We start from the raw sequence: 23,762 nt of genomic DNA, 5'->3' as shown, positions 1-23,762 counted from the left end.
CACCGTTATGGCTGTGGTTATCGCTCTCCTAGCTGTTACCAGCCCGGCCAGCTCTGGGCCTCCCGCGCTGCTTTGGCAGCTCCTTCCCGTGGCTCCCCCCCAGCATCCGAGCCGTTTTATTTCTCCGGGCTGCAGAGCTGCTGCTCGGCCCCTGCCTGGCCCCCCCGGGGGGGGGTGTGTGTGTGTCCTGGGTGACCCCGATGTCCCGTGGGGCTGGTGACCCCGGGGCAGGGCCACCGAGCAGCCCCCGGCCGCGGGAGCACCGACTGGGAGCAGCCCCGTTAACCACGGGAGCCTCCGTGGCTGCCCTCACCTGCTAGAGAGGAAAACAAAGCCAGGTTATTTTTGCAAACATAGAACACTCGTGCTGCTCGACGCGGTTTTTTTTTTTTTTTTTGGTGTTTTTTTTTTTTTTTGGTGTTGTTTTTTTTTTTTTTTTTTTTTTCGCTTAGCAGCCGAATGCAAGGACAGATTACAATGCTGGTGTCACCACGAGCACGGATGCAAGCGCGGCGCGAAGGGGCTGCGTGTTCAGCTGAGACACGAGGCGACAAACCCCCCGGGAGGCCCGTGGGGGGGCTCCCGGGCGGCGCCGAGAGCACGGGAGACACCCGAAATCCCTCGGGGAAACGAGCGTTCGGACGCGCTCCCCCTTTCCGAACGAAGCCCGTGACTTTTCGGGCTGATGAGCGGAGCGAGCAGCGGGAGGCGAACGCGTGGAAACGGGGCTCCCTCTAACGTCAGCCGCCGCCCCCGCGCCCCCCCGGGACCGTGTCCCCCCCCCCGGGGCCGTGTGTCCCCCCCCCCGGGACCGTGTCCCCCCCCCGGGACCGTGTCCCCCCCCCCCGGGACCGTGTCCCCCCCCCACCGGGGCCGTGTCCCCCCCCCCCCCCCCGGCGCTCACCGGCACCTCGGGAGAGCCGGGGGGAGCAGCAGCTCGGCGTCCCGGCGCCGCCGCGGGGACAAAGCCCGGTACCGGCACACAAGGCTTTTCCCCGCAAAGAAATCCTCTCCCTTCCGTCCAACAAGCGCGCGGATAAAATTCAAAATGCGCGCGGATAAAATTCAAAATGCGCACGGAAGCCAGCGGTGCGACTTGCGACCCGAGATAGAAAAAACGTAGTTAAGAAAGGGAACTTTTATTAGGGCAATTTCACTTTATTTTTTTCCATACAGCAAGGTCAACTAGAGCAGTAATAATAAAATAAGCAGAAAAACAAATTGCAGCCCAGGACAGAGTACATAATTTGGAGCAACTACAAGCAAAAAGTAAGTCTGTGATTACATAATAGTAAAACCAAGCACATCTGTCCTTTCAGCAGATGAAAGTTGCGGGGTTGCAAATAAGTGCAACTTCATTAATTATTCAGTGTGAGTACTGGAGAGATCCGATACAGAAATGGCCTAATCGCTTTTTCTTTCCAGCTCTGGCATGTATCCTGACAAGGCTTCTGGAACGCTTTCCATTAAAACGGTAAAACTTCCCAGGGCTTTTTTTTCACCTGCTAAAAGAACAGGACCACTACAGCAATAAAAAATAATCACATAACAACTACGGCTACGGTGTGCTGTTTGGTTTGCCTGTTCATGATTCAACTCTTTTGTGAAAGTCAGTATTTGTTTTGAAGAATCTTTTTTTGTGAACAATAAACCACTGAAATTGTCAGAAACTGGTTTGAATAGCATATATCTTTAATATATTTTTTGATACTTTAAACATGCAGTAGTTTTTGAATAATGTACGGAATATTTGATCCATGATTTCACCTTGATGGTTTGAAGTACCTGCTTTTTTTTCTTTTTTTTTTCCTTTTTTTTTTTTTTTTTTTTTTTTTTTAATTATTATTAATGATTTTCAGGCAGATTTGAACCAGTGGAGCTTTTGTCAGTCATGAGATCTTGGAAGGATGGCATATCTTTCCAGCTGAAAAAATCCTGGCAAACTACAAGCTGTCCACATAAAGCAAAGCAACTTTTTTGAAGGGGTATGGAGTGCTAACTCTGTGCCACTTTTGCAAGCAATTTTGTTCAGCCTGTCATTTTATTAGCCTTAACAAAACTCCTTGTAATTATAGACATTTTTATTCAAAATAAGATCTTACTATTATACAGGTTTCTCTCTTTTTTGACTATATACAGAAGTGCAAAAAGTCAACCTTCTCTCTATACGTTCCCACATGCTAAACTGCAGCATAATCAACCCTCAAGAGTTTGCACACACACACTATAATTCTTGTTACGTAAACTTTGAGTATTTGGATTATCAACAAAAAGTCCCTTGATCTATTGATTATGCAGCTTATTTATAACAAGGCCTGATATTCAGGGATTTCAAAAAATATTTAAACAATATTTTAACATTTGAAATGGATACAGTAGAAAATAAATTTTATTCTAATATCTAGGAACTAGATTTTCTCATAATAACTAATTACAAAACAAAATAAATCATCAAAATATTACTCAATTGTCTGCCAGGATTGTTGCGATAGCAACAACTTAACTTCTTACTTAGCAATGATTATATAATTATAAGATATCCATATAAAAGATCTTTGTTCTTTTAATGAAAACTAGACAAGAACTAACAATGACTGACATTCTTACATTGTAATATTAAATCAGTAAAATATAAATCATTTAGTTAACAATAATACGAATACTCATATGACACTACATGTAAATTCAAAACTGAGTATGTTATGAAGAAAACTACTTTTTTTTTTGTATTTTGAAAATGTCATCAGTAAACTCTAATAAAACAAAATTCTATAAACTGAAATGGTATTCAACTGGTAATAGAAAATGAAAACAATCTAATAAATGTAAGAAACAAAAACTACACTTTTAACAAGAAAAAAAATAAGTAATATTCTCTAATGTTAAGTAACTACAATAACATGTGAAGTCACCTATACTTTCTTAACACGATTGAAATTACATTGGTATGGGTTTTAACCCGTAATGTAATAATCTAAGGCTTTAATAGATGTACAGTACAATCAGTAAAATCAACACATCATTCTTATACTATAAAGCATCTCTCTCAAGCATAAAAACTCGCAGTAAACTTGGAAGTATGGAGAGTTCTACAACCGAACTCGCGCTTCTTCCACTCCACGCTACGCTACCAGTGACCTGGCCCCCACTTCAGCACTTTGCTGAACAGAGCAAAAATATCCTTTACTAGCTGCAACATCCAAACCACAAAAAGGAATTCCTTTGGATGAATCCATTCTTAAAACTTGAATGCACATCTATTTTTTTTTTTTTGTTTTTATTTTGTAAAGGCTTTCTAAGGCTATAAGCAGTTAATCTGAACAAAAAAATCACATATAAAACTCACCCAAGTATTTAACCCACCCAATTTCTACGCTAATTAAACATGTCCATTTTTCATATTTTGGTTTGTCATGCATCTGATGTCAGTGCTTCTTTCGTCTTTGTTTAGAGTCACCGTGGAAAGCGTGACTTTGATGAAGTGAAACCCATCTCTGCAAAACATTTATAGTCCTTTCGACTTTCGACAGAGGCTATAAATAGAAGCAAAAGAAGTTCCTCAAACTTTTGTTACTGTGTCTCAGAAATGGCTTTTCCCTTTCATATATCATGTTATACAGTAAAATATGCATAAATATTACACTACAATGCCTTAAAATAGTTTATATATATGTCCAGTAAGGGTTAATTTGTACGGCTAGAGTATCTTTCTTGTGCTGTCTACTGTTACTGTAAGGAATGGTTGGCCATTTCTGAGACAGCTTTGGTTTGAAACAGAATGGTGCCCTTTGACTGATTAGTACTAATAAAGTAAGTGAAAACGTGGTTCTGAAAATAACACTGCAGAAATAATACTCTAATCGGATGTACAGTCTATGGCACTTCATGAGAATCCTTAACAACATGGTACTTAAAGCCATTGATGTGCTTTAAAATATACACAGTTGTGGTTTTGCTTGGCACATTCATCTGTCAGATACCTCTCTTACCACTTCTTACAATCTATTACATTAAAAATATTACTCTTAAACAAAAATTACTGTGCATGCACGCTCTCATCTATAATGGCAATTTTAAATACAAGGTGCACCTTTGTTATTTGTAAACCTTGAAAGAAATAAACTTACTTTAAAAAATTATATCTTGGTCTACAGACGTACCAATACATAATAGATTTATGGTTACATCATCGTCTGTCTTTTCAAGGTGACGTACATGGTTATGTAGGAAATAGACTGCGTATGCATATCCAAATCCATATGCATACTTCTGTGCTAGAAAAGATAGACAATGTTGTAGTTTTTAGACAATAAGATCACCTCAGCACAAATATCAATTAAATGTACAAAGTATATAGGCAACAGTGTGCAGTGGATTTCCAAGTTCTTGTTTCATCTCGTTAACATGCAATGTGTGATGTTTTACTGCTGAGGGAGTTTCCGAGTGTTGCTTGACGGTATATACAGTATGGCTAATGAGCTCGTCCTCTTCTCAACCCAAACACACTGTCCTTTTCTCTTTAGTTATGATCTAGAAAGGAAAGAAGGTCAAGCCTTTTCAACACAGTCATAACTTTTTGGTAGCACCACATCAGCCCAAATTTGACATCTGCAACAGAGGAAGAGAAACCTGCCCCCGAGATCTCCCTGGGGTAACGTCCCCGCCGCGCGGTTCACTTCGGGTGCCCGGAGCAGCTGTGGCTGCCCCCTCCCTGGAAGGGTTCCAGGCCAGGTTGGACGGGGCTGGGAGCCCCCTGGGCTGGGGGAAGGGGGCCCTGCCCGGGGCAGGGGGGGGCACTGGGGGGGCTTTGAGGTCCCTCCCCACCCAAACCGGTCTGTGATTAAGATTCCCTTTGCGCCCCAATTCTGCAGTGACACAAGCGCGCGATACGCCGGCCTCCTGCCCCTCCCGAGGGATCCGAATCTGGGGGGCAGCTCCCCACAAAGCGCTGCGCGAGCGCGGCCCGGCAGCCCCGGCCCCCCTCCCCTCCCAGGCCCGGCTGCCGCGGCCCCAGGCAAACCCGGGAGCCCAACCAGCATTTGAGAGGCACCTCGGCATCCTTGGGGACCTGGGCCCTCTGTTCCCCAGGTCGTTTTTCTTACTTAGCTGCCCACCCAGCGCAGCTGTTCCTCCGGCCTCGGTTGCCCGTCACCCCTAGAGAGCGATTCCAGCCCACGTCGGGACGGCCACCCCGCTCCCGGCTGAGGGCAGGGGAGGCCTGGTACCAAGGTCGGGCTGCAGACGAGGGGCACCCCACCTGGGTCACCCAGGCAGTTTTATGCTCAGCGGAAAGGAATGACCTTTATTATAAACCCGCTGTGGCCAATCAGTTCATCCTCACCCTAAGTAATAATTCCATGACGGCCGAGCCATTCAATAAAAATCAGAGCAGAAACGGAGCGCAAGGGAGGGAAAGGGCCACAAGCTATCCTGGGGGAGGTGACGAGGGGCCGTGCGCGGTCTTAACGGCGACGGGCAATTTCGGGGCAGACTGGGAGCTGCAGTTTACTCACGGGAAGGTACAGGGGAAAAAAAAAAAATCTCTCAAGCTTAGGCACACGCGCCCCGGTCTCAAGCCACGCAGGGTGAAAGGCTGCAGCAGGAAAAGCCGAGGGGCACGGTCTGCAATGGGCACCAACGCTCGGCAGCGTGGCCCGTGCCCGTGCGGGGCCTCCCCTGGCCACAGCACCCGGCCGGGGAACACCGGGCACCGCAGCCACAACCCGCGTCCCGGAGGACCCGGGCGTCAGCCAGGCCGACGGCTCAGCCTGGACCTTCAGAGGTGCCGGCTTCCCAAAACTGGAGATGTAGAATTCGCCCTTTCTAAAGACAGTTGAACGTAACCAACTCCCCCCCAGGCCCGGCCCTCGGCTCGCATCACTGCCGGAGCCATCACCCTTTATAAACGAAACGTAAAACTCTGATTTTAGCCTCTCTCATTTTGCTTTCTGGGTATGTACGAACTGATGGCGACATCTGGTCCAACCCGCTAGCCAAGGTGCTCACTGCCAACTACGGGGTCTCCGCTCAGAGAATGGCACGTCAGCGGGGTCCGCGGCCTCCTCCCCCGCACCTTACTAGCTTTCTTGGGGAAAAACATAAAAACATTCTGTCCCTGAAAAATACAAATTACGCACACGCAGGGGTAAGAAAAACGCAAGCAACAACACATTGGGCACTTACTGTTTGATGACAAAATGTCTACATCTGTGTAACATACTTGTGGCTAGTCAGATGTTCGGCAGATATTATGGGTATCTATAGGTAAAAAATTTAAACAATGAATAACACGTGCAATGAGCCAACCCAGAGACACAGCATTTTGCTACAGAACATAAGTTTGGAAAAGTGAGGATCAGCTGTGAGTTGGTGGATTTTATATTGTAACTATAAGTTAAATTCAACTGAAGTGCTACAATAGCAACTTAAAACTGGAAAACATTGTGTTAAGTACTACTTGGCAAATATAAATAAGTATTATTGGCTGTTTAGGAGATAAGAGAAGTTAAAATCTACCAAAGTCATGCAGTGCAGTAATTGAAAATAGCCCTTTTTGTTGGCCTACACAAAATTCTGTGCTTTCAGCGTATCATTTAATACGATAAATTCTACAGTGGCCGTGTTTCAGTCTGATTTTGTGAAGTGCTCACTGCTTTCCCTGTCTGGGTTTCTGAATGCCAAACCTAAGATGCCCTGAGCCCGATTTTCATGGCTGGTGAGAATCCACTGTCGAAAGAGCTGCCTGCTCCTCCCACGGCCGCTGCGGGCATGCGGGCAAGCTAAGACTCCCCAGAGCAGCGAAACAATTCTGAAAACGTTCGTCTGCCTGAACAGACCTCAGCACGTGGCTCTCGAAGTGCCCCGTCAACTCGGTGGAAAAAACCCCCAAAGCACGAAGATCCGAGGAGATCAGCAGCAGAACAAGTAACCAACTCCCGTCCCCGGGCCCGGGCGCGCGGGGCAGGGGCTGCAGCCCCCCCGGCGCGAGTCGGGGCCCTGAGGAGAGCCGGCAGCCAGCAGCGGGAGCCACCCTGAGCTCCCCACAGCGCCCCGAGCCCGGCCGGAGGGCGCGCCCGCGCGCTGGGGCATACACAGAACTGCTCTGTGCCATCACAAACGGCTGTTGCACCTGGAAGGGCTCCTTTTCCTGCTGGACGCTAAAGCTGACCTGTTAGTCCGCACGAGAAGGGGCGTGGGGAGGTTCCTCCTTAACTAAACCGTCCGTCTGTCCACCCCTTGCGCCCTCTCCTCCCCTAGCAGCTCCACACAACTCCACAACATTGCCAACTTGTACAGAAATGTGCTTCAAGCGTAATGAAGCTTCTCATACCATTTTTTCCTACTGCTGCAGGACAGGCTGTTGCACCCAACTGTGGAGAAGCGTCAGGGATAGTGCTGTCGGAACAGACCAAGGACCTTCAACACCAGTCAATGAAGATGAAGGGCCAGATCTTAAGACTTTTGGCATGCATGCACATTGCATCGTGTGGCATTAAATATTTTCAGCATTGCTCACATAGTATATACATATATTTGTCATATATGTATATATTGAGGTTCGGCTGCAGTACTGTACTAAGTGTGTTATGAGGCTCCAGGGAGGATATGCATGAAATGATCAGATTCTACAACAGAAAGTTTCCCTGTAATCAATTTGGGAAAGTGCATGGCTACTTAGACAGAGATGATTTCAAAAAACAGTGATGTCTTTCTGTGGCTTGGCTTGTTCTCACAACTCTCTGGCCTTACAGAGGATATAGAGGCACCCTTAAATTGACTGTATGGTGCAGTAAATTACAATATTAAGATACTCTGGGCATACAGGTGGTTGCTTGCTTAGGTGACACATACGCAGAGACCGTCCTACTGATAAACTAGCTTTTCAACAAAGGGATTCTTATGCTAGTTTAAATCCGTGAGTGACATGGTCATTAAGCAAACATCTCTCAAGAGCAGAAAGTGCCACCTGCTAAGCAGAGTAATCCGAGTATTTTTTTTTTTTTTGGAATTGTAAACTATCCAGGTCCCGAGGCTCGGGACGCACACGCCAGTATGTCACTGCAATAGCACGATTTGGAGAAGGGCTGCAGAGGCAGAGGGAAGGCTCCAAGGCCGGGGGCTGCGGCGGGGCCGGTGCCACCTCCCCGAGCACCGCACGGCCCGTGCGGCCGGGCGCTTTGCGATGGGACACTGACATTGTTTAAGGAGTTAGCTCTAACGGCTCAGGGAGCTGAGTACGTCAGGTGAGCCTGCCTTAAAAACTGACACTTATCTCCAGAATTAATTACACGTACAGAACCACACCTGCAAAAATGCTGAAGAAAACGTTACTTCCCTTTTCTAAAAGGCACGTGTGGGATTCCCCCTGAGCCGAGAGTTATACCTGCGTGTTAGACCACAACTGGTGGTTTCACGGCACAGGCAATTCGAACCTCCCGGTAAATCTCAAAAAATAATTTGTTTTTGGAAGAGGAACGAGAGGGTGTTTAAAGAGTGTTTATCATTGCACTTTCAGCCCGATGTACTACAGAAATCTGCATTTTTGAGCCCCCAGCTAGGTAACGACAAGCCACGTTCTGTTCTGAGGTGCAGGTCCGGCTGGTCCGTGTGGGGACTGCAGCTCCTCTGGCCCCTGGCACGCACCTTCAGAGCATCGCTTCTGCCTTCTCTGGGAGGACTTCCAATCACTTCTTAGTAAAGCATTATTCTGTTATTCCTGACATGCACCCCAACATGGCAACAACCGGGGCAGCTATTTAGAAATAAATCTGGGCTCTAACGGACACTGTCTTAACTGAAGTCTGTCTACTACAACAAGCAATCGGCCGCTTCGAAGCAGAATCCCAAGCCGAAACAAAGGTTAAAAGAAGCTTCTGTGTGGCCCATGCTCAAATGTTTTTGGCTTGCTCTTGGAAGAGGAGAGTCAGAACATGTTCAGACTGCTAAATTCAGGCTTAAGATTGTGACCCTGCAACCTCTCTGCACAAAGGTTTTACTGGCTTTCACTGGAGTTCTGCACTACAAGGAACTGTCAGCTTCACAGAAATAGAAATAAATAATGGGTTCCGTGTATTATCCCTTTCTCTATACATGTCTGAGAGCCGAAGTAAGCAGCATGGCCCGTAAATGTTAAGACTGAGTCAGAAACTCTATTATCGATTATTTTTAGCATCAGAAATGGAACTGCAGCACCTTTTGAGCATGGATAAAAAGCCTTATTAAGCTGTGCTGCAGATCTTAGAGAGAATGTGTAGGCCAACAAGAGGTAGAATCCAAACCCCCATGCTCATTAAAAGCACCAATTTCAAGTTGTCTGTAAGGAACAAAGCTGTAAATTAGCAAACCTGGTTGGCTGTGGCTGTTGCAGCGAAGGGAACACTTGTGGCAGATGTTGTTGCTGCAGACACAGTGGCTGGCGTAGCACCGTGCACCATGGGAACTTTCGGAAGGAAAATCATATAAGCAAACATACAGAAGAGTGTAGCAGTATGGGAACCAGAGCGACATGTGGTAGGATAATTGAGCATGGTATTTATCACAGCAAAAAGCCCGAGACATCATTGCCAGCGCGTGACATGCAATCACAGTGCAAAGCAGGACAACATTCCAGGGAGAAAGAGGGGAGGGAAATGAAAGAGAAAAAAAGGGGAAAATGCTTGTTACCATCAAATCAAGAAAATCGACACAAACAAGCTTAACCATTTCAATACAAAAATCAACAGAAGAGTTTTTAAATGCCTTTATATTTACAAATTGTTGTCTTTTAAAAAGTCAACCCAAATATTTACTGCAAACAAAAATTAATCTCGTTGAAGGACAGTATACGTCTATGTGGCTATAGTAAGATACAGTCTTTATTTAACACAAGATAGTTTCTAAACACTGGAACTCATAGTCCAATCAAAATCCACCAAGGAACAATGTGCAATTCAAAAAATTGCTCTACAAAATTAACAACGTCTACGTGTCCATGTCAATTAAATAAAACAATTGCATTTAATTGACAGGTGTTAGTGCAGGAGGCTAAGGGAGATGGATTGGCACGAGAGCTCTAAGTTAAAATCTAGCAGTGGATTTTGAGGGTCCGTGAGCTGCACCACAGGTTTAAGATAATCAAGAAACAAAGCTGGCACCTACCAACACTTGTAGCGGGTGTCATGCACAATATTGAGCCTGCCCATCATGCATTGCAACAGGAAGGTGGATTTGGAAAGGGAAAAGAATTAAAACAACCCATCACACGTGTAATTAGAAATTTCATTTGAACAAAGAAGAAAAATTGTTATTATGGGAACAGTGGCATGTAACTGTCAGCACAATCAAACCATACAATAGCACAGTGATCCCTCAGAACTAGCGCTCAGGGAAGGGGAGAGAGCTGACCGAGCTGTGCGCCGGTGTACCGCCTCTGCCTTTCTAGCACCGTGGGATATTAGCACGGCTAGGAAAAGTCCCTGGAGCTTTCTTTTGACATTCTTTTAAGTCTTAAATCTTTTTGCCTTTTGACTCCTCTCCTCCCGCCTCGCAGCCTCGTCAGCCAGGGCCCTTGGCAGGGGGGCCGATTCCTCGCAGAGCGATGGATGACCTGACCCAGGCCGCGTCCTCAGCCGCAGCCCGACGGCTCCGATGCTCCGGCAACACCCCGGCCAGGCCCGGGGGAATCTGGCACGCGGTGCTTGTGCCGTATCGGGGGGATCTGGCACCCGGTGCCTGTGTCACACCGTCTGCACGGCCCCTGGGAGCTGCCGGTGAAGCGGGAGCGCTCCCGGCTGCCCCGCGGTCTGTTTGCTGAGCACGCGGCCCAGCGCCGGGGCTGAGCCGCCAAGGGCTCCCCAGCAGCTCACGGCAGCACCTGCCAACGCTTGTTCAGCACTTTCTGCTACATTATGGGACGTATTTTGATCTGGTGGTGTCTGGGCGCACAACCTGCAACTGCCTTTAGGCTACACAAAAATAGCTGAAGCGACAGCAACCTGGGAATTCTGCCCTGCAACTAGAGAGCCGGCAGCAGGATGGTGTTTTTAGGAACATTATGGTATCATTTTTTAAATATCACTAAGTTTACTTTACATAGCAAAATGCCTTTCATCATATTGAACTCAGAATATTCTGGTTTTGCTTCCAATATGATAGATAAATACGTCCTGGTATTTCAGAATATCCATTTTTAATAAACGATTTACTTTTTCATTTAACAAATAGCTCTTATTAACACCGCTAATTATGCCTGACACAGCAGAAACTGAAATAAACTCTGAAATCTGGGAACAGAGATTGCAGTGGAAATGGAAACGTCTTCTAGAAGCCTGCCGGTGGGAGCCACAGCACTGCTGCTTCCTTGACACTGCGTGACCGTAACGGGGGGACAGGAAAGTGTTTTAGCCGGTGCCAAGCATTGTACTGGCTTGCACAATCTCAAGAGCATTTAACTAAGCAGGCAAAAAGTCAGTCAGTGTATTTACTGCTGGGGTCAAGGTTATTCTCTGTCATCACTGTATCTGTAACGCTACAAAGAAAAGGCCATAATCATGTTTCCTAATTACTCTTCTATTTCTGTGTCAAGGAAGAGACTGAAAATATTCGCAAAGAAAGGTTAAAAGAAGGGTAGTTTTCTGACTTCCCCATGTACAAATCATGGCTGAAGTCAACGGGACCACTTCCAAGATTAAAAAACGGAGCAAAGTTTGGGTATGAAGTACAAACAGCAAGTACAACTGCTTTCTCGGCCCCTCTTATGGCATCTCTGTGGTGCTAATGGTGTTACAGAGAAGAACCTTTGAGTTCTGTCTCTGTGCAGAAGTGCACTATTTGTAAGGGTGCACATACTTCATCAGATTGGGAATAGAGTGTCGTTCCATGCATAATTATGTCTACATGCTAAAGACGAGTTAGATATTCGTAATGACTCTAAAATATCACTGTAAAGCTCTTCAGCTCAAAATTTTAGTCTGAGTTACCATCATTAACATTATAACCGGTGCACAGAGTTTTGAAAGGGAACTGAAGCAAATGAACATAAGGCAGAAATGAAAATACTAGTTAGGGTGCAATAACTTGCAAATAGGAAGACATAATGCTGTATGACCCTCTTACCAGTAATAAAAATCTTTTTTGCTATGACCTTAATATTCATCTTGACTTCAGAAGCTTTGACTGACTAATGAGAATGCATGAATAATAAATGTGCAGTTTCAAATGTTCCCTAGTTTTTCAGCACAAGGCAGAATTTTAATTCAAGGATGTGCTCAGTTAACTGATCATAACTTCACAACCAGATTATTTCTGCAGTGGAATAAAGCTATTTTTGTAATAAACAGTCTAGGTTTACTGGTGTTTTAGGCATTTTTTTTTTTCTCATCTCTCCCTTGTATTATTCCCTCGGTCTATTTATTCTGTCCAACCTACTAAATCCTAATTAAAAATATCACCACAGACAGCACAAGCACCCCTGTCGAGGTGAACAGCTGTGCCTGATCTTTCCCTCCCTAACATTTTGGAGGAGAGCAGTGTTTTCAGGCAGCCCCAGAAGCCCCGGGGAGGAAGGTGCTCACAGAGGCACCGCTTCAGGGAAGCATCTCTGCGCTGCGTCCCCACGATGAGCGAGCAAGTTCTCTGCTGTTGAAGCGCCAGTAACTAAATAAACAGGCGACGTGTTAGCTTAAGGGCAGAGGTGGCTGAAGCCTTTCCGCGGTGGGCTCTGTGGTTCTGCTGCCCTGCTGCAGTTCTGCCCCTCGCAGGTGCTTCGGGACAAGAGCTCCTGGGGGTATCCCGTAAGCCTGCCCCCTTTCCTCGGGAGGATTACGCTCCTCAAAGGCTGGCTGCTCGACAGGCCAGGAGCAGCTGTACCCGCACGACTGAGGCAGCGAGCTGCGGCGCAGGATGGTCTCCAGCACCGGGGCAGGAATCTCACCCAGTTGCACGTAGGAGCTCTCTACCTGCACGTACAGACATAGCCCCAGCCAGCTCACAGGTACCGCGGGACAAGGAGCGTGTGCAGAAGTGGTGAACGCCGAGTCACCGGTGCTCTGCAAGTTCACAGCCCCACAGCACGTCTGCTGCAGCGCCAGGAGTCGGCAGCCAGGACCAAAGTACCAAACCGAGCCGTGAACAGCGATTAAGTCGTGCAGAGTCTCCTCATTCATCAGACTAAGTCCACTTATTTCAACTAGCCAACACCACAAGGGTTCCCAGTTCTTTCTGGCAACGCCTTTTAGACTCCCCTCTCAGTCTGGGGACAGCTTCCAGCAGCCAAGGTTTTTGGGAGGCCTCAGGGGTGGGGCAGAGAGGGAGCTTTATTTCAGAGCGGTGGGATGAGTATCTCGGAGCGTTTAATCAGTTAAAGTGTGCTGGAGTGCCAGTGTCCATCCCCTGGCATGCACGATCCCTTCGTTGGCTTCCCCGTGCCCTGGCATACAAGCAGCCTGAATTATGCCTTACAATTCAGAAGGGGGATCTGGGTTTGTCTGGAACACGAGCGGAGAACTCCCCAGGGTGGAACATCAAGAGCGGAGTGCCCCGCAGCGAGGAGGGGCCTGCCGAGATCCTCCTCAGGGGGACACACCGACACCGCGTCGGCTCTGCGAGTGCCCTGCCCTCCAGCCCTGCCGCATTCTCACACACTGTAGCTGCAGCAACTGAGAACACATGCGAGTCGTTCCAGTTTGGGTGCCTGAACCTGAAAAATGTCACTTTAATTCAGGTGCCGCTGAATTAACCTGCCTCTGCCCCACGGCAGTGGAGCCGAGGGCACCCACGCTCTGTGCTCTCCCGTCGGCCCTTAGGGACTGACGGAGGAACTCTAGCTCCAGACGAATATGCACAAACGGGACCGATGCTAGGTAATCCTACGTGGGGAAAACTAAACAGGGCAAGGTGGCAAATAAAACTTTTGGAAAAGTACTGGATTACTGGAAAGCTCCAACTGCTGCTATCTGATAAATATAAAAAGAGAATCTAGTAGCTCACGCTAAAAAATCCTGTGCTTTTCTTGTTTAACATACACTAAACTTCAGTGGGCAAGAAAGGTCAAATGAAGCATCGAGAGCCACTGTGCAAACTCCTGTGGGTCTCAGTACAGGTTTGCTAGGGGAAGAGCTGAGGTTGGTTGTGTGCAAGTGCTGACGAGAAAGCTCCTGGCCATCGATGCAGTGAAATGAGGTCCGGCGTGCAAGAGCCACGGCCCCCGCTTCTAAGTTCAGAGGGCGTGATTCAAAGCAGCTCGAGTTCTTCCAGAAATCATCCAGCTCCTCTCTGATTTAATGGAAGCTGGAAAATTGCATGGCTTACTAACTATACCAGTTACGCTTTGCCAAAACAGATCTGTGAAACTTTAATATCTACAGGAGGGACTGAGACTGCATAAGCATTTTTATCCCAATTTTCCTATGTGGGCTAGGGATCTGATCTAAAGCTTACTCAGTCAGTCTGTCTATTGACTCCAACAAGCTCTTACTAATATATTTCAGTGGTTGCAATGCATTTTTTAGAACCTAAATAAGTTATTAAAATGTACTACATCAAGCAACTGATTTTTGTGCCATTTAAATTATACATCTTGGTTGCATGCCAGGTCGAGAAAGAATGGTAAAAGGCGTTATACCGAATTCCTGGGAACATACTTGCCAAAAATGCTTAGGACAAAATCCTTACATCTTTTTGGTAAAGACTGAATAGCTGTATTTTCTTTTCTCCCCTCAACTAATCTGCATTACGACGAGCTGTCCTCACAGGCTCCTTCCAATCTTTTGAGTACAGATCTATCAGACGCCCTCTGCATACCCCCTAGAACGACAGCGCTGTTTTAATGCGGGTTTGTATGTGAAAAACTAACTCTGCCGTGTTCATATGGTGTACTAGATGCAGAATTTTTCATGAAGTACTGTTTGCAGAACCTAAACGTATATTCCAACTTTAAGTCCCATCCCTTGTCCTCTGAAGGGATTTCTGCTTATATAAATAGTACAGGCATCCATTCTCCAGCAATTAGACTAGGACGAGCGTAGATGTGATCACTGCTGAAGAGGAACGAGTGCACCTTGGTTCTGCTTAGTCCAAAATCAGCCCCGAGGCTTCAGAGGCAGGGGCCTGAGCCCGGATTTCTTGTGCAGGTTCATGGTTAGCCTATCTGCGAGACTGCCTGCCCGTGCCTTGTACGATCACTGCACCAGAATCAAAACCAAAACCTTCAAGTGCATGAGTCGGAACAACTGCTGCTAAGCACATGAAGGCAAAGGGGTCTTACAGCAAAGAGAACAAATACAGCAGCGTAAGAGATGTGTAACAAAGAGAAGTTAATCGAGGGGAAGAGAGAGAAGATTTCAAAATCTGATTTGGGAGGACAGAGCATGACGCTGATTTTTATATTAGACTGGAAGACACCCACCCGAGAGCAGCAGAGAGAAGCCAGCCCTCCTGCAGCCGGCTCCTCCGGCCGCCGCGCAAATCCCTCTGCGCCTTTCCCGCCAGGGACAAACCGTTACGTCCTAGTGCGTTTTGTCCAGAATTCCCCCTTCTCCCTCCCCAGGAGAAAAGCAAACGAGAAGCACTTACCTGGTGGGAGAAAGGCTGTATGCTGCTGTAACTGCATGTTGGCAAGAGCTTGCTGGTACTGGAAAATACCAGTGTTAAAGACTGCAGTGGCACCATTGGTTTTTTCAAGCGCAGGCCTCTTTGGTAATGGGGGAAGTACAGCTTGAGGAATTCCCTGAATGGTGGATGGGTATAAAAATAAAGTCCAGTAAAAAAAAGAAAAAAAAAACAAAAACGGGGGGTTGGGGTAGGGTGTGGGGTGTGGAGGAGGGTGGGAGGGAGAGGGAAGAAAAGGAAAGAGAGAAAGGAAAAAAGAAAAATCAGTAGAAGGCAAAAAAACCAGGCAGCACCATGTTTATCCATGAGCAAGCAAGCAGCATAGCAGACTTAACTACCAAATAAAAGGCGAGGTAAAAGCTTTACGAGGGAGCACTACTTTAGCCTGCCATTACAGCGGCACAGGTAACGTGTCGGAGCCGTACGTTATAGGAACCGGCGGAACTATTACGCTACTGTAAAGCTTCAGGGTTTCGATCAGGAGCGAGGCTCTCGGGGTAGGGGGAAGCAGCACTGCTAGCTCCATGAGGATCAACACGTAGAAGCAATGTTAATAGTCACCGTCCGGGGCGGATGGCGGGGCCGCTGGCGCCAACCCACTCCCCTGCCCGGGCATGCAGAGCGCGCCGCATGCCGGCACCCCCGGGCCGCCTCCGCACCACGAAGCCATGCCAACGCACCCTGCGCCCGCCGCCGGGCCCTCGGGGAGGGGACGGGGAGGGGGGCACGGGGGGGTACGGGAGGGGAGGGGGCCGGCGGGGCACGGGGGCGGCGGGGTCCTGCTCTCTGGAGCCCAGCCCGGTCCGGCCGCCCCCGCGCCCCGCACCAGGGATGGGGGGGTGCGGGGAGGGGGGGGGGGGGGGGAACCGGGATGTTCCAATTCTACACATTAACCCCAAACTCGACTCTACGATACAGCTACATGCCAAGCTAAAAGGTGAAAGGTCATAGTACCAGGTCAAAGGTTGCCTCGAGGGGTCGCTTCAGTGATTTGACAGCCGACTGAGTCTTAATTAGCAGGCAGCGAGCACATGATGGCAATGGCCAGTGGGGTCAAGCGCATTAACATAAACAGCAAGCAGAGGTGCATCATGGGGGCAGCAGTGCATTTGGGTAGGTGAGAAAAAACAAATAAAAACAAATCACCGGATGCCGTGTACAACGGTAACAAGACTAGGCATGCATGGGGGGCGGGGGGGGGGGACACACGTCGGTGGGCGCGGGGCGCTCCCGGCCGACGCGGGAGCGGAATCGGGGCTCCCCGTGAGCGGGCACCGGCTCCCCGCCCCGCCCCGGCCGGCCGGGAGCCCGCGGGGCTCGGCGGGGAGGGCGGTGGGCCACCACAGCCCCCTCCTCGCCAGGACACCGGGCCCCCGCTCCAGAGCTTGGCCGCCGCCGCGACGAGGGTTGGTCGGGCGCCCGCCAGAGCTGCCGCCAGCCCTCGGCGGGGGGACGGGGGGGGACGGGGGGGGCTACGAGTGGCGTGAACGCAGGGAGGTCGGCTTCACGCTAAGTCTCTACACACACAGACTTAACGGTAACTGGAGTATGGGTTTATCTATCCGTGCAGCTAGATAGATACACATCTACCCACACACGAACACACAATAAACTATATATACATATATGCACGCACACGTACAGACACGCACAGAGGTATGCACACATATATGTACATATAGATACTCTGTACATCAGCAGGCAGAATTAGTGGAACACCTTAACGGTCTGAAAGTACTTAAGAGCAGATCTGGCACTGCATGCCGAGGAAGCTCCCTGCACCGTGTCGTGACTGGGGTCCCCGAGCACACGCACCCCCCCTCCAGCAAGAACAGCTACCACATCGACTATCGCCTCTCGACAGCTTCTTTCTATTCCAGAGGCGTTTTCCGAACTCACCATGGCAGCTGCAGTCGCTGCTGCCTGGGCAGCTGCAGCTTGGTTAACCTGGTACTGGGCAGCCTTGATCTTGGCTTGCAGGTGTGCAGGAGGGTGAAAATATTTGCACTTTTCCCGTGAGCATCTCCCTTTGATGTAATCCATGCAGACAGTGACCGTGTTGTCGTTGGTGTCGACCATGGCGCTGTCGGCGGGGTGAGCGAACCGGCAGTCGTTCTCTCCCCTGTTGCAGTTGCCACGCTGGTACTCTCGACATACCTGCGACACCGGGAAGAGAAAGTCGCTGAGGTTGGGTGACAGGGGCTGGGGGGCACGGCTCGGAGCGGAGCTGGGATTTCTGGAGGTCTGTGAGAGCGCTGCGAGGACGGGGGCCCGGCCCCAGGCGTGAGGGGACGGCGGGCTCAGCTCCCTGGCACCTGGGACCGGGCTCCTCTTGAGCCACTCCTGATGTCAGACTGCCTCAAAACCCACCGGGATTTAGAGCCGAGCACGCAGCAGGTTTTCTGGCTCCCGCTTAGCCACCCTCAGGGCTTTTCCCGTTCTCTGAAGAAACGTGCTGTGGCTAGCTCCCCCGGATCACCCCAAGCAGCGGGGTGCTGCGACGCGGTCGCGCTGCGCTGCGCTCTGGCTCTGCCCGAGTTCGCGATGCTCGAGGCACTGACTCGGGTGCCTGGCCACGAGTGCGGGGAGGCCGGAGGGGCTGGCAGGGTGAGGGCCGGCACCTCACCCCACCGGCCGGGCAGCGAGCCGCACCCACGGGGGAGCTGCACCCACGGGGCGTGCGGCACCGCTCCGGCCCCCACGCTCCAGGCGTCTGCCGCGAGAGGGCAATGCAAACCCCTGCCTGCCCCGGGTCACCCCGCCGATCGGCGGCAGCCAGGGCGGTCCCCACTGTCCCGCCACGCCACAGCAGCCAAAGCGAGCTGAGGGAACCAGAAATTGCACAAAGGATGCTGCTGGGCTGGGGGGTCCCCCCCGGCGGCACCCCCGGTGCCGGTGCGTGGGCTGCGGCCCGGCCCCGCGCCGCCGCAGGGGCCTCCAGCCACCCCCCGCCCTGCAGGCACTGGCTTCATCACCGGCTCCCTCCTCACCCCCCCGCGCAAACCCCCCAGTTCAAGAAAGCGACGCGCGTGCTTTTTTCACGGTCGGCTCTTCACAAACCGCAAACAAAAATGGTGTTTGCCATTTTAGCTTCCCAAAGGCTACAGGAAACAGAAAGGGACAAAAGCAACCAAGATTGTATAAAAATAAAACCACTTTAGTAGATGGAATTTCCTTTTAAAGGTGGGTGCCCATGAGCTTGGATCATCAGTATTTCCTCAAGGACCTTGGCTCTGATCCCTGCAGCAAACCAAATTTGGTTGTTATTTGGTCTCCATCCATGCTAGTGCTCTAGCTGCTTTTTAACCCCTGTGCTGCTCCAAGTACCACCTGCCCATCATCTACAACTTATGAAATGACATCCCCGAAGGACAAGAGCAATGCCATTCGTGAACCTGCTCACAGGAGGCATCCGTTTGCCCAGGGTCATTCCAGCGTGACCCTGTTTATAGTCTTTTTCCATGGGGTGACAAGACTCGGGGTGGGTATTTGCAGAGGAGCCACGTGAGCCAGTTCAGGCACCTCCGCTGCTCTCGTTCGTCCCCGTGGCCCTACTGCTCGCGGCTCGGTGCCTGCAGAGCTGTTCCTGCACCACACGTGAAACAGGCTGGGCAAACTCCTCAGCTGGAAAATAGCCACTTGCCTTCCAGGTCAATTCTGCAGCCGGATCCCTTCCCTGGTCTAGTCCCCATGCAGCAACATAGAATCACAGTCTGGTTTAGGTGGGAAGGGCCCTCAAACCTCCCCCCCCAGTGCCCCCCCCTGCCCTGGGCAGGGCCCCCTTCCCCCAGCCCAGGGGGCTCCCAGCCCCGTCCAACCTGGCCTGGAACCCTTCCAGGGAGGGGGCACCCACAGCTGCTCTGGGCACCCGGGGCCAGCGCCTCCCCCCCCTGCACAGGGAAGGATTTCTGCCTTAGATCTAGTCTAAACCTCCCCTCTTTCCGTTTACCATTACTCCTCATCCTATCCCTCCACCAACCACTTTACCAGCCAGCAGGACACAGGGAGCGACGGGGGAAGGAGCTGGCGCCTGTTTGAGCCACCAAACCAGCCCAGTCTTCTTCTGGTCCCTGTCGCGTGCCGGCACCGTCCCTGCCCGCCCGAGGCCCCTGCCCCGACCCCCCCCGCTCCGGCACACGCCGGGCAGAGCTGGCACGGCACCGCTGCTCCAAGAGCCCCACCGCCCGCTCACCGCTGCTCCCGCCGCCCGCCAACACCCTCGGCGTCACGAACCGGCACCTTCTACCGAACACAAGCCTCCCGGACAGGCAGAAGTTGAACAGTTCCTTCGATTGTTTGTTTGCAGTCTAGAAGTCAACCGAAGTCTTTTCCTCTGAAGGAGGATGCAACTAACATCAGCCGACTGTCCGCCTTGTATTGGTGATCCACAAAACCAAGGTCTCAAAATCACTCTACACGTAAGCAAGAACTACTCCATTAATAACACAGAGATGATATATGAAAATCCATATTTAAGTGTGTGCGTGCGTGTGTATATATATATATAAAGGTAACTATAATACAGAGAGAGAGAGAAAGAAAATGCATCCACGGATAAGCTAACTTTATCACAGTGAAAAACCAAAGCAGAATGACCAGAAAACTGAAATAGTTAGGCAGACAGAGATAATCTTTGGCATGTCCAGAGCAAATTTTCACAGAGCTGCCATGCAGTAGCTGAGATAAGGCAATGAATGGCTCTCAGTGCTCCTTAACAGATCGCTGACTGATGGCTTACAGCAGTCAGACACAAACCATAATGCTGCTAGCCCTTTTAATCAGTGTGACCAGCAATGGCTTTTCAACCACTGTGATGGTAACCAAGAATGTTTCCAATTCTTGCTTGTTTAAAAGCAAGCATTGAAAATGGTGTTATTTTTTTGCCAGGGGCACGCAGCACTGTATCATTCCTCTGCTTGAGTAAAGTGAGACACAGAAGCATGATATGTTGTCTGGTCTTCCAGATCTGGAGAGCTGTTATTTAGTTATTTATTAATAGCCCTGTAATTAGTAACATAATTTTCAACTCGGCATGTTAGGAAACATAAACAAGAGAGGCACCTGTACGTCTCTAGCCTGTCTGCAAAAGTGCTGTTAGTGCTGCAGTATTACCGATTCACTGCAGTTCACTTAACTTGTTCTAACTTTGGGCTGAGTTTGTTTGGATGGCCCTGCCGGGATTCCAGCTGCCCACCCTGGGGGGGACACAACGGCCGTGCCACCCCGGGAGCGGCAGCGGTCCCACGCCGCTCACCCAAAGCCGGGGCCGAGGTTTGGCCGGAGGGACACGGGCAGCAGAGCCGAGATCCCTGAGCGAGCCACCTGCCGGCCTCCTCCTCTGCGTTGAGGAGAATTTATCAAAACGGGCCAACTGTTCTCCAGTGCGTTCTGAACATTTAAACCAACGGCACCACCAGGCCAGATCTCCTGATTACCCAAGATGTGAAAATCTCCAAGAACTTCTAAGCTGCTTCTTTCTGGCAAAAAACAGTATATATGAAACAAGCAGGAAACAGCCGCTTGGTTGTGGTCATTCCTGGCTCTTGAACACTTCTAACAGAAAACGATGGCCTTCAAACGAAAACACATCCCTTTTACATAAAGCGGTTAGGCAATTCCTTTCTCTCTCACTTCCCTACCCTTCTCACTTCTGGTTCACTGGAAGAGCCATTCAAGATACCTCTGGCAGGAGAGGAGCGTGAGGAAAGCTGTAGGAAAAGCCTCAACCCATGCCATTTTTGACCCCCAGATCCAGATTTCTTATGGGAGCGACTGAGCACACTGGACAGCCAAACATCTGCGTGCTCTCTGTACAGGCGACACAGGCCAAAGGCGTATGAAATCAATCCTACTGCTAGTAACTGTCACTGACCTTATCTTACAAATATTCGTATTAATTCAGGAGACCAGGCACACTGCCTGACAGATCTGTGGCGTTTGCCTGCTTTCCTTAAAATCCCAGGTATAGGTATTGAGAGCTTTCAGCTGTGGAACGGTCTGACTCAGTATCCCAGAACACGTGTGCTAACTTAATTAATGCCAGGGTACATCGTTCTTGAAAGTAAGTATTTAAAATTCTAAGCAGAACAAATCATATTCCAAGATTAGATGCTAACATCACAGTGGTTATTTTTCTCAAGGACACTTCATTCCAAGGGAGCGTGAGCTAAGCCTTATAAAGCTCTTTCATCATGTCATAACAAACGACGATACCGACAGCAATACGCTCACTTAAAAGAGCAGGTTAGACCATACTGCCTTCTCTGAGACGTAACAACCAGACCACGCAAAATCTTTCAAATCAGCTCTGCATTTCTGTAATCTATAAAGTACATTCAAATGTTTTGGTGTTCAGAAAAATTACGTACTTATTTGGTATTTGTATTCTAAATTTGGATACTCCAGATTAAATGACCAATATGCTGGAAAGCACTAGCAAATTATCTTCTCACCTACGTGTTTTACGATTTAAACAGCATTTGCTGAAAGGAAAAAAGGAGGAGGAAAAGACAGCCCTTTCCCCCAACAGATACTAATTTTGTAAGACAGCAGCGTGGTGTGAAATTGCAGTCAGTGGGTCAACCCGGATGTGCTCCTGATCCCTGTCAAAATAAAAAGCAAAACATAAACATCTTAAAGGGTAGAAGAAGCTGGATTTCTCTGAAGTGATCTACATGGTACAAGGGCGGGAGCAGAGCGGAGGGAAGGGCCCTGTTAGGAAGGCAGGGCTGGGACAGCCCTCCTCTGAGGCCAAGGACACGGCCTGGGAGCCGAGCCCACTGAGATAAAGGCAATTCCAGCAGAAAGGTGCTGGGTGCTGACGAGCTGGGACGTTTGTCACCTGGAGAATACGGCTGAGGAGGAAGCGCCCTGCTCCGGCCGGGAGCTGAGCCCCGGGGAGGGCTGGGGCTGCCCCCGGGATCCTGCTCCCAGGGGAACCCCCGCGCCGTGCCGCTCCGCTGTGGACGGGGACGGGAGAGGCACCCCTCCAAGGCCCAGCACTTATTTTCAGGGGTTTCCAACTCAGCCAACATCCTCCTTTCCACATAAGCTCAAAGCACAACCACTCAGCCTTTTTCCCAAATGTTACCGATTTCAGATGTTTTTGCCGGCTTTTCCTAACTGATAAAAATGGTTTTTACTGCAGACTGTGCCCCTGGGTGTTCTGTGAGAGTAACACTCTCACAACTCCCTCTCGCGCAGAGGAGTTTGGCTCAGCAGTGTATCACTTCTCTAAATAGCCATATAAAGGGAATGCAAGCGCCTGGAGGACCAAATCCTGCACGCTGAAGTCCCAAACCTCATGAGCTCCCCCGCGCACCTCGGTCCCTGTCTGCCGGCCAGCACAAGCTCTGTCCCGGAGGCACCACCCGGAGAGGCAGAGCCGGTGCTCGGGGATTTCGGGTACGTCCTGCTCCTGCTTACCAAGAGAAAGCTGCCGAGCCCACGGCCCCAGCCCCACGGCCCAGCGCCAGGGCCTCCACACGGGTGGAAACACAGTCAGACACAGCAGGCGACCTCGGCGCTGCTCCCCGCCATCAGCATCCTCCTCTCCGTACTCGTTTCCGAATCTAGCGTGACTTATTTATGAATTTCTCTGACTGCATTTTGATTTTAATCCGCCTCTGGCAGGCATCCATCATAAAATAAGAGTCCTCAGAGGAAAAGCATCCCTTGGTGATTCCAAACAGCCACCCCTGCGCCAGCTCTCGGCTCGATGTGGCTGCCTCTCCTGTAACCTGACCGTGCTTTGGGGAACGCTTTCCTCGGAGAAAACATGTCTAAAAAGGGAAGTGATGCGATCCCGCAGAAGGGGAACCTGTGGTGACGTGAGCTCTGAGAATAGTGACAGCGGCAGCGGGAAGCGCTCGCTGACAGATGACCGTCCGCACTCCCACCTCGCAGCCTTCCGAGGGGCAGCTTACCAGTCAGAGATGCAACCGAGAAAAAAGAACTGATTTTCATTCTAAGGAGAATCAATCCTTGTTAATGCAGGTGCAGGGGCGCAAAGAAAAGCATTACAATTCCAGCTGGCTGCGTTTTAAGACAGAGGTCCTTCTCGCTCCTCCCATGGTGCTCCCGGAGCCCAAGGGCAGAACAGCCCCTCCACCCCCCAGCTCCCCTCGCTGGGCAGAGCTGGTCCCCGGGGATCCCCGAGACCCCACGGGGACTGCAGA

General features: G+C 49.9%; 1 protein-coding gene across 13 annotated transcripts in view; it reads right to left on the bottom strand.

Moving 5' to 3' along the window:
• Nucleotides 1–1,810: 1,810 nt before the first annotated feature.
• Nucleotides 1,811–23,762, bottom strand: part of MBNL1 (muscleblind like splicing regulator 1) — a 101,059-nt gene continuing 79,107 nt past the window's right edge. For 5 of the 13 annotated variants that reach the window (XM_042798811.1, XM_042798873.1, XM_042798816.1 and 2 more), the window contains 7 exons: nt 17,485–17,742; nt 16,540–16,593; nt 15,550–15,703; nt 10,138–10,173; nt 9,345–9,439; nt 6,184–6,258; nt 1,811–4,530 (listed from right to left, as the gene is read on the bottom strand). In XM_042798811.1, coding sequence (XP_042654745.1) covers nt 6,202–6,258; nt 9,345–9,439; nt 10,138–10,173; nt 15,550–15,703; nt 16,540–16,593; nt 17,485–17,742 — 654 coding nt within the window. In that variant the 3' untranslated portion in view covers nt 1,811–4,530; nt 6,184–6,201. The remainder of the gene's footprint in view (nt 4,531–6,183; nt 6,259–9,344; nt 9,440–10,137; nt 10,174–15,549; nt 15,704–16,539; nt 16,594–17,484; nt 17,743–23,762) is intronic. The other 8 variants (XM_042798848.1, XM_042798827.1, XM_042798834.1 and 5 more) reach the window with 8 other exon arrangements.

The sequence above is a fragment of the Tyto alba genome, unplaced genomic scaffold (assembly GCF_018691265.1).
Source record: "Tyto alba isolate M040663 unplaced genomic scaffold, T.alba_DEE_v4.0 Super-Scaffold_10, whole genome shotgun sequence".
Taxonomy (NCBI): Eukaryota; Metazoa; Chordata; class Aves; order Strigiformes; family Tytonidae; genus Tyto; species Tyto alba.
The sequence above is the reverse complement of the archived record's forward strand: the minus strand, read 5'-3'. Positions and strand labels throughout refer to the sequence as shown.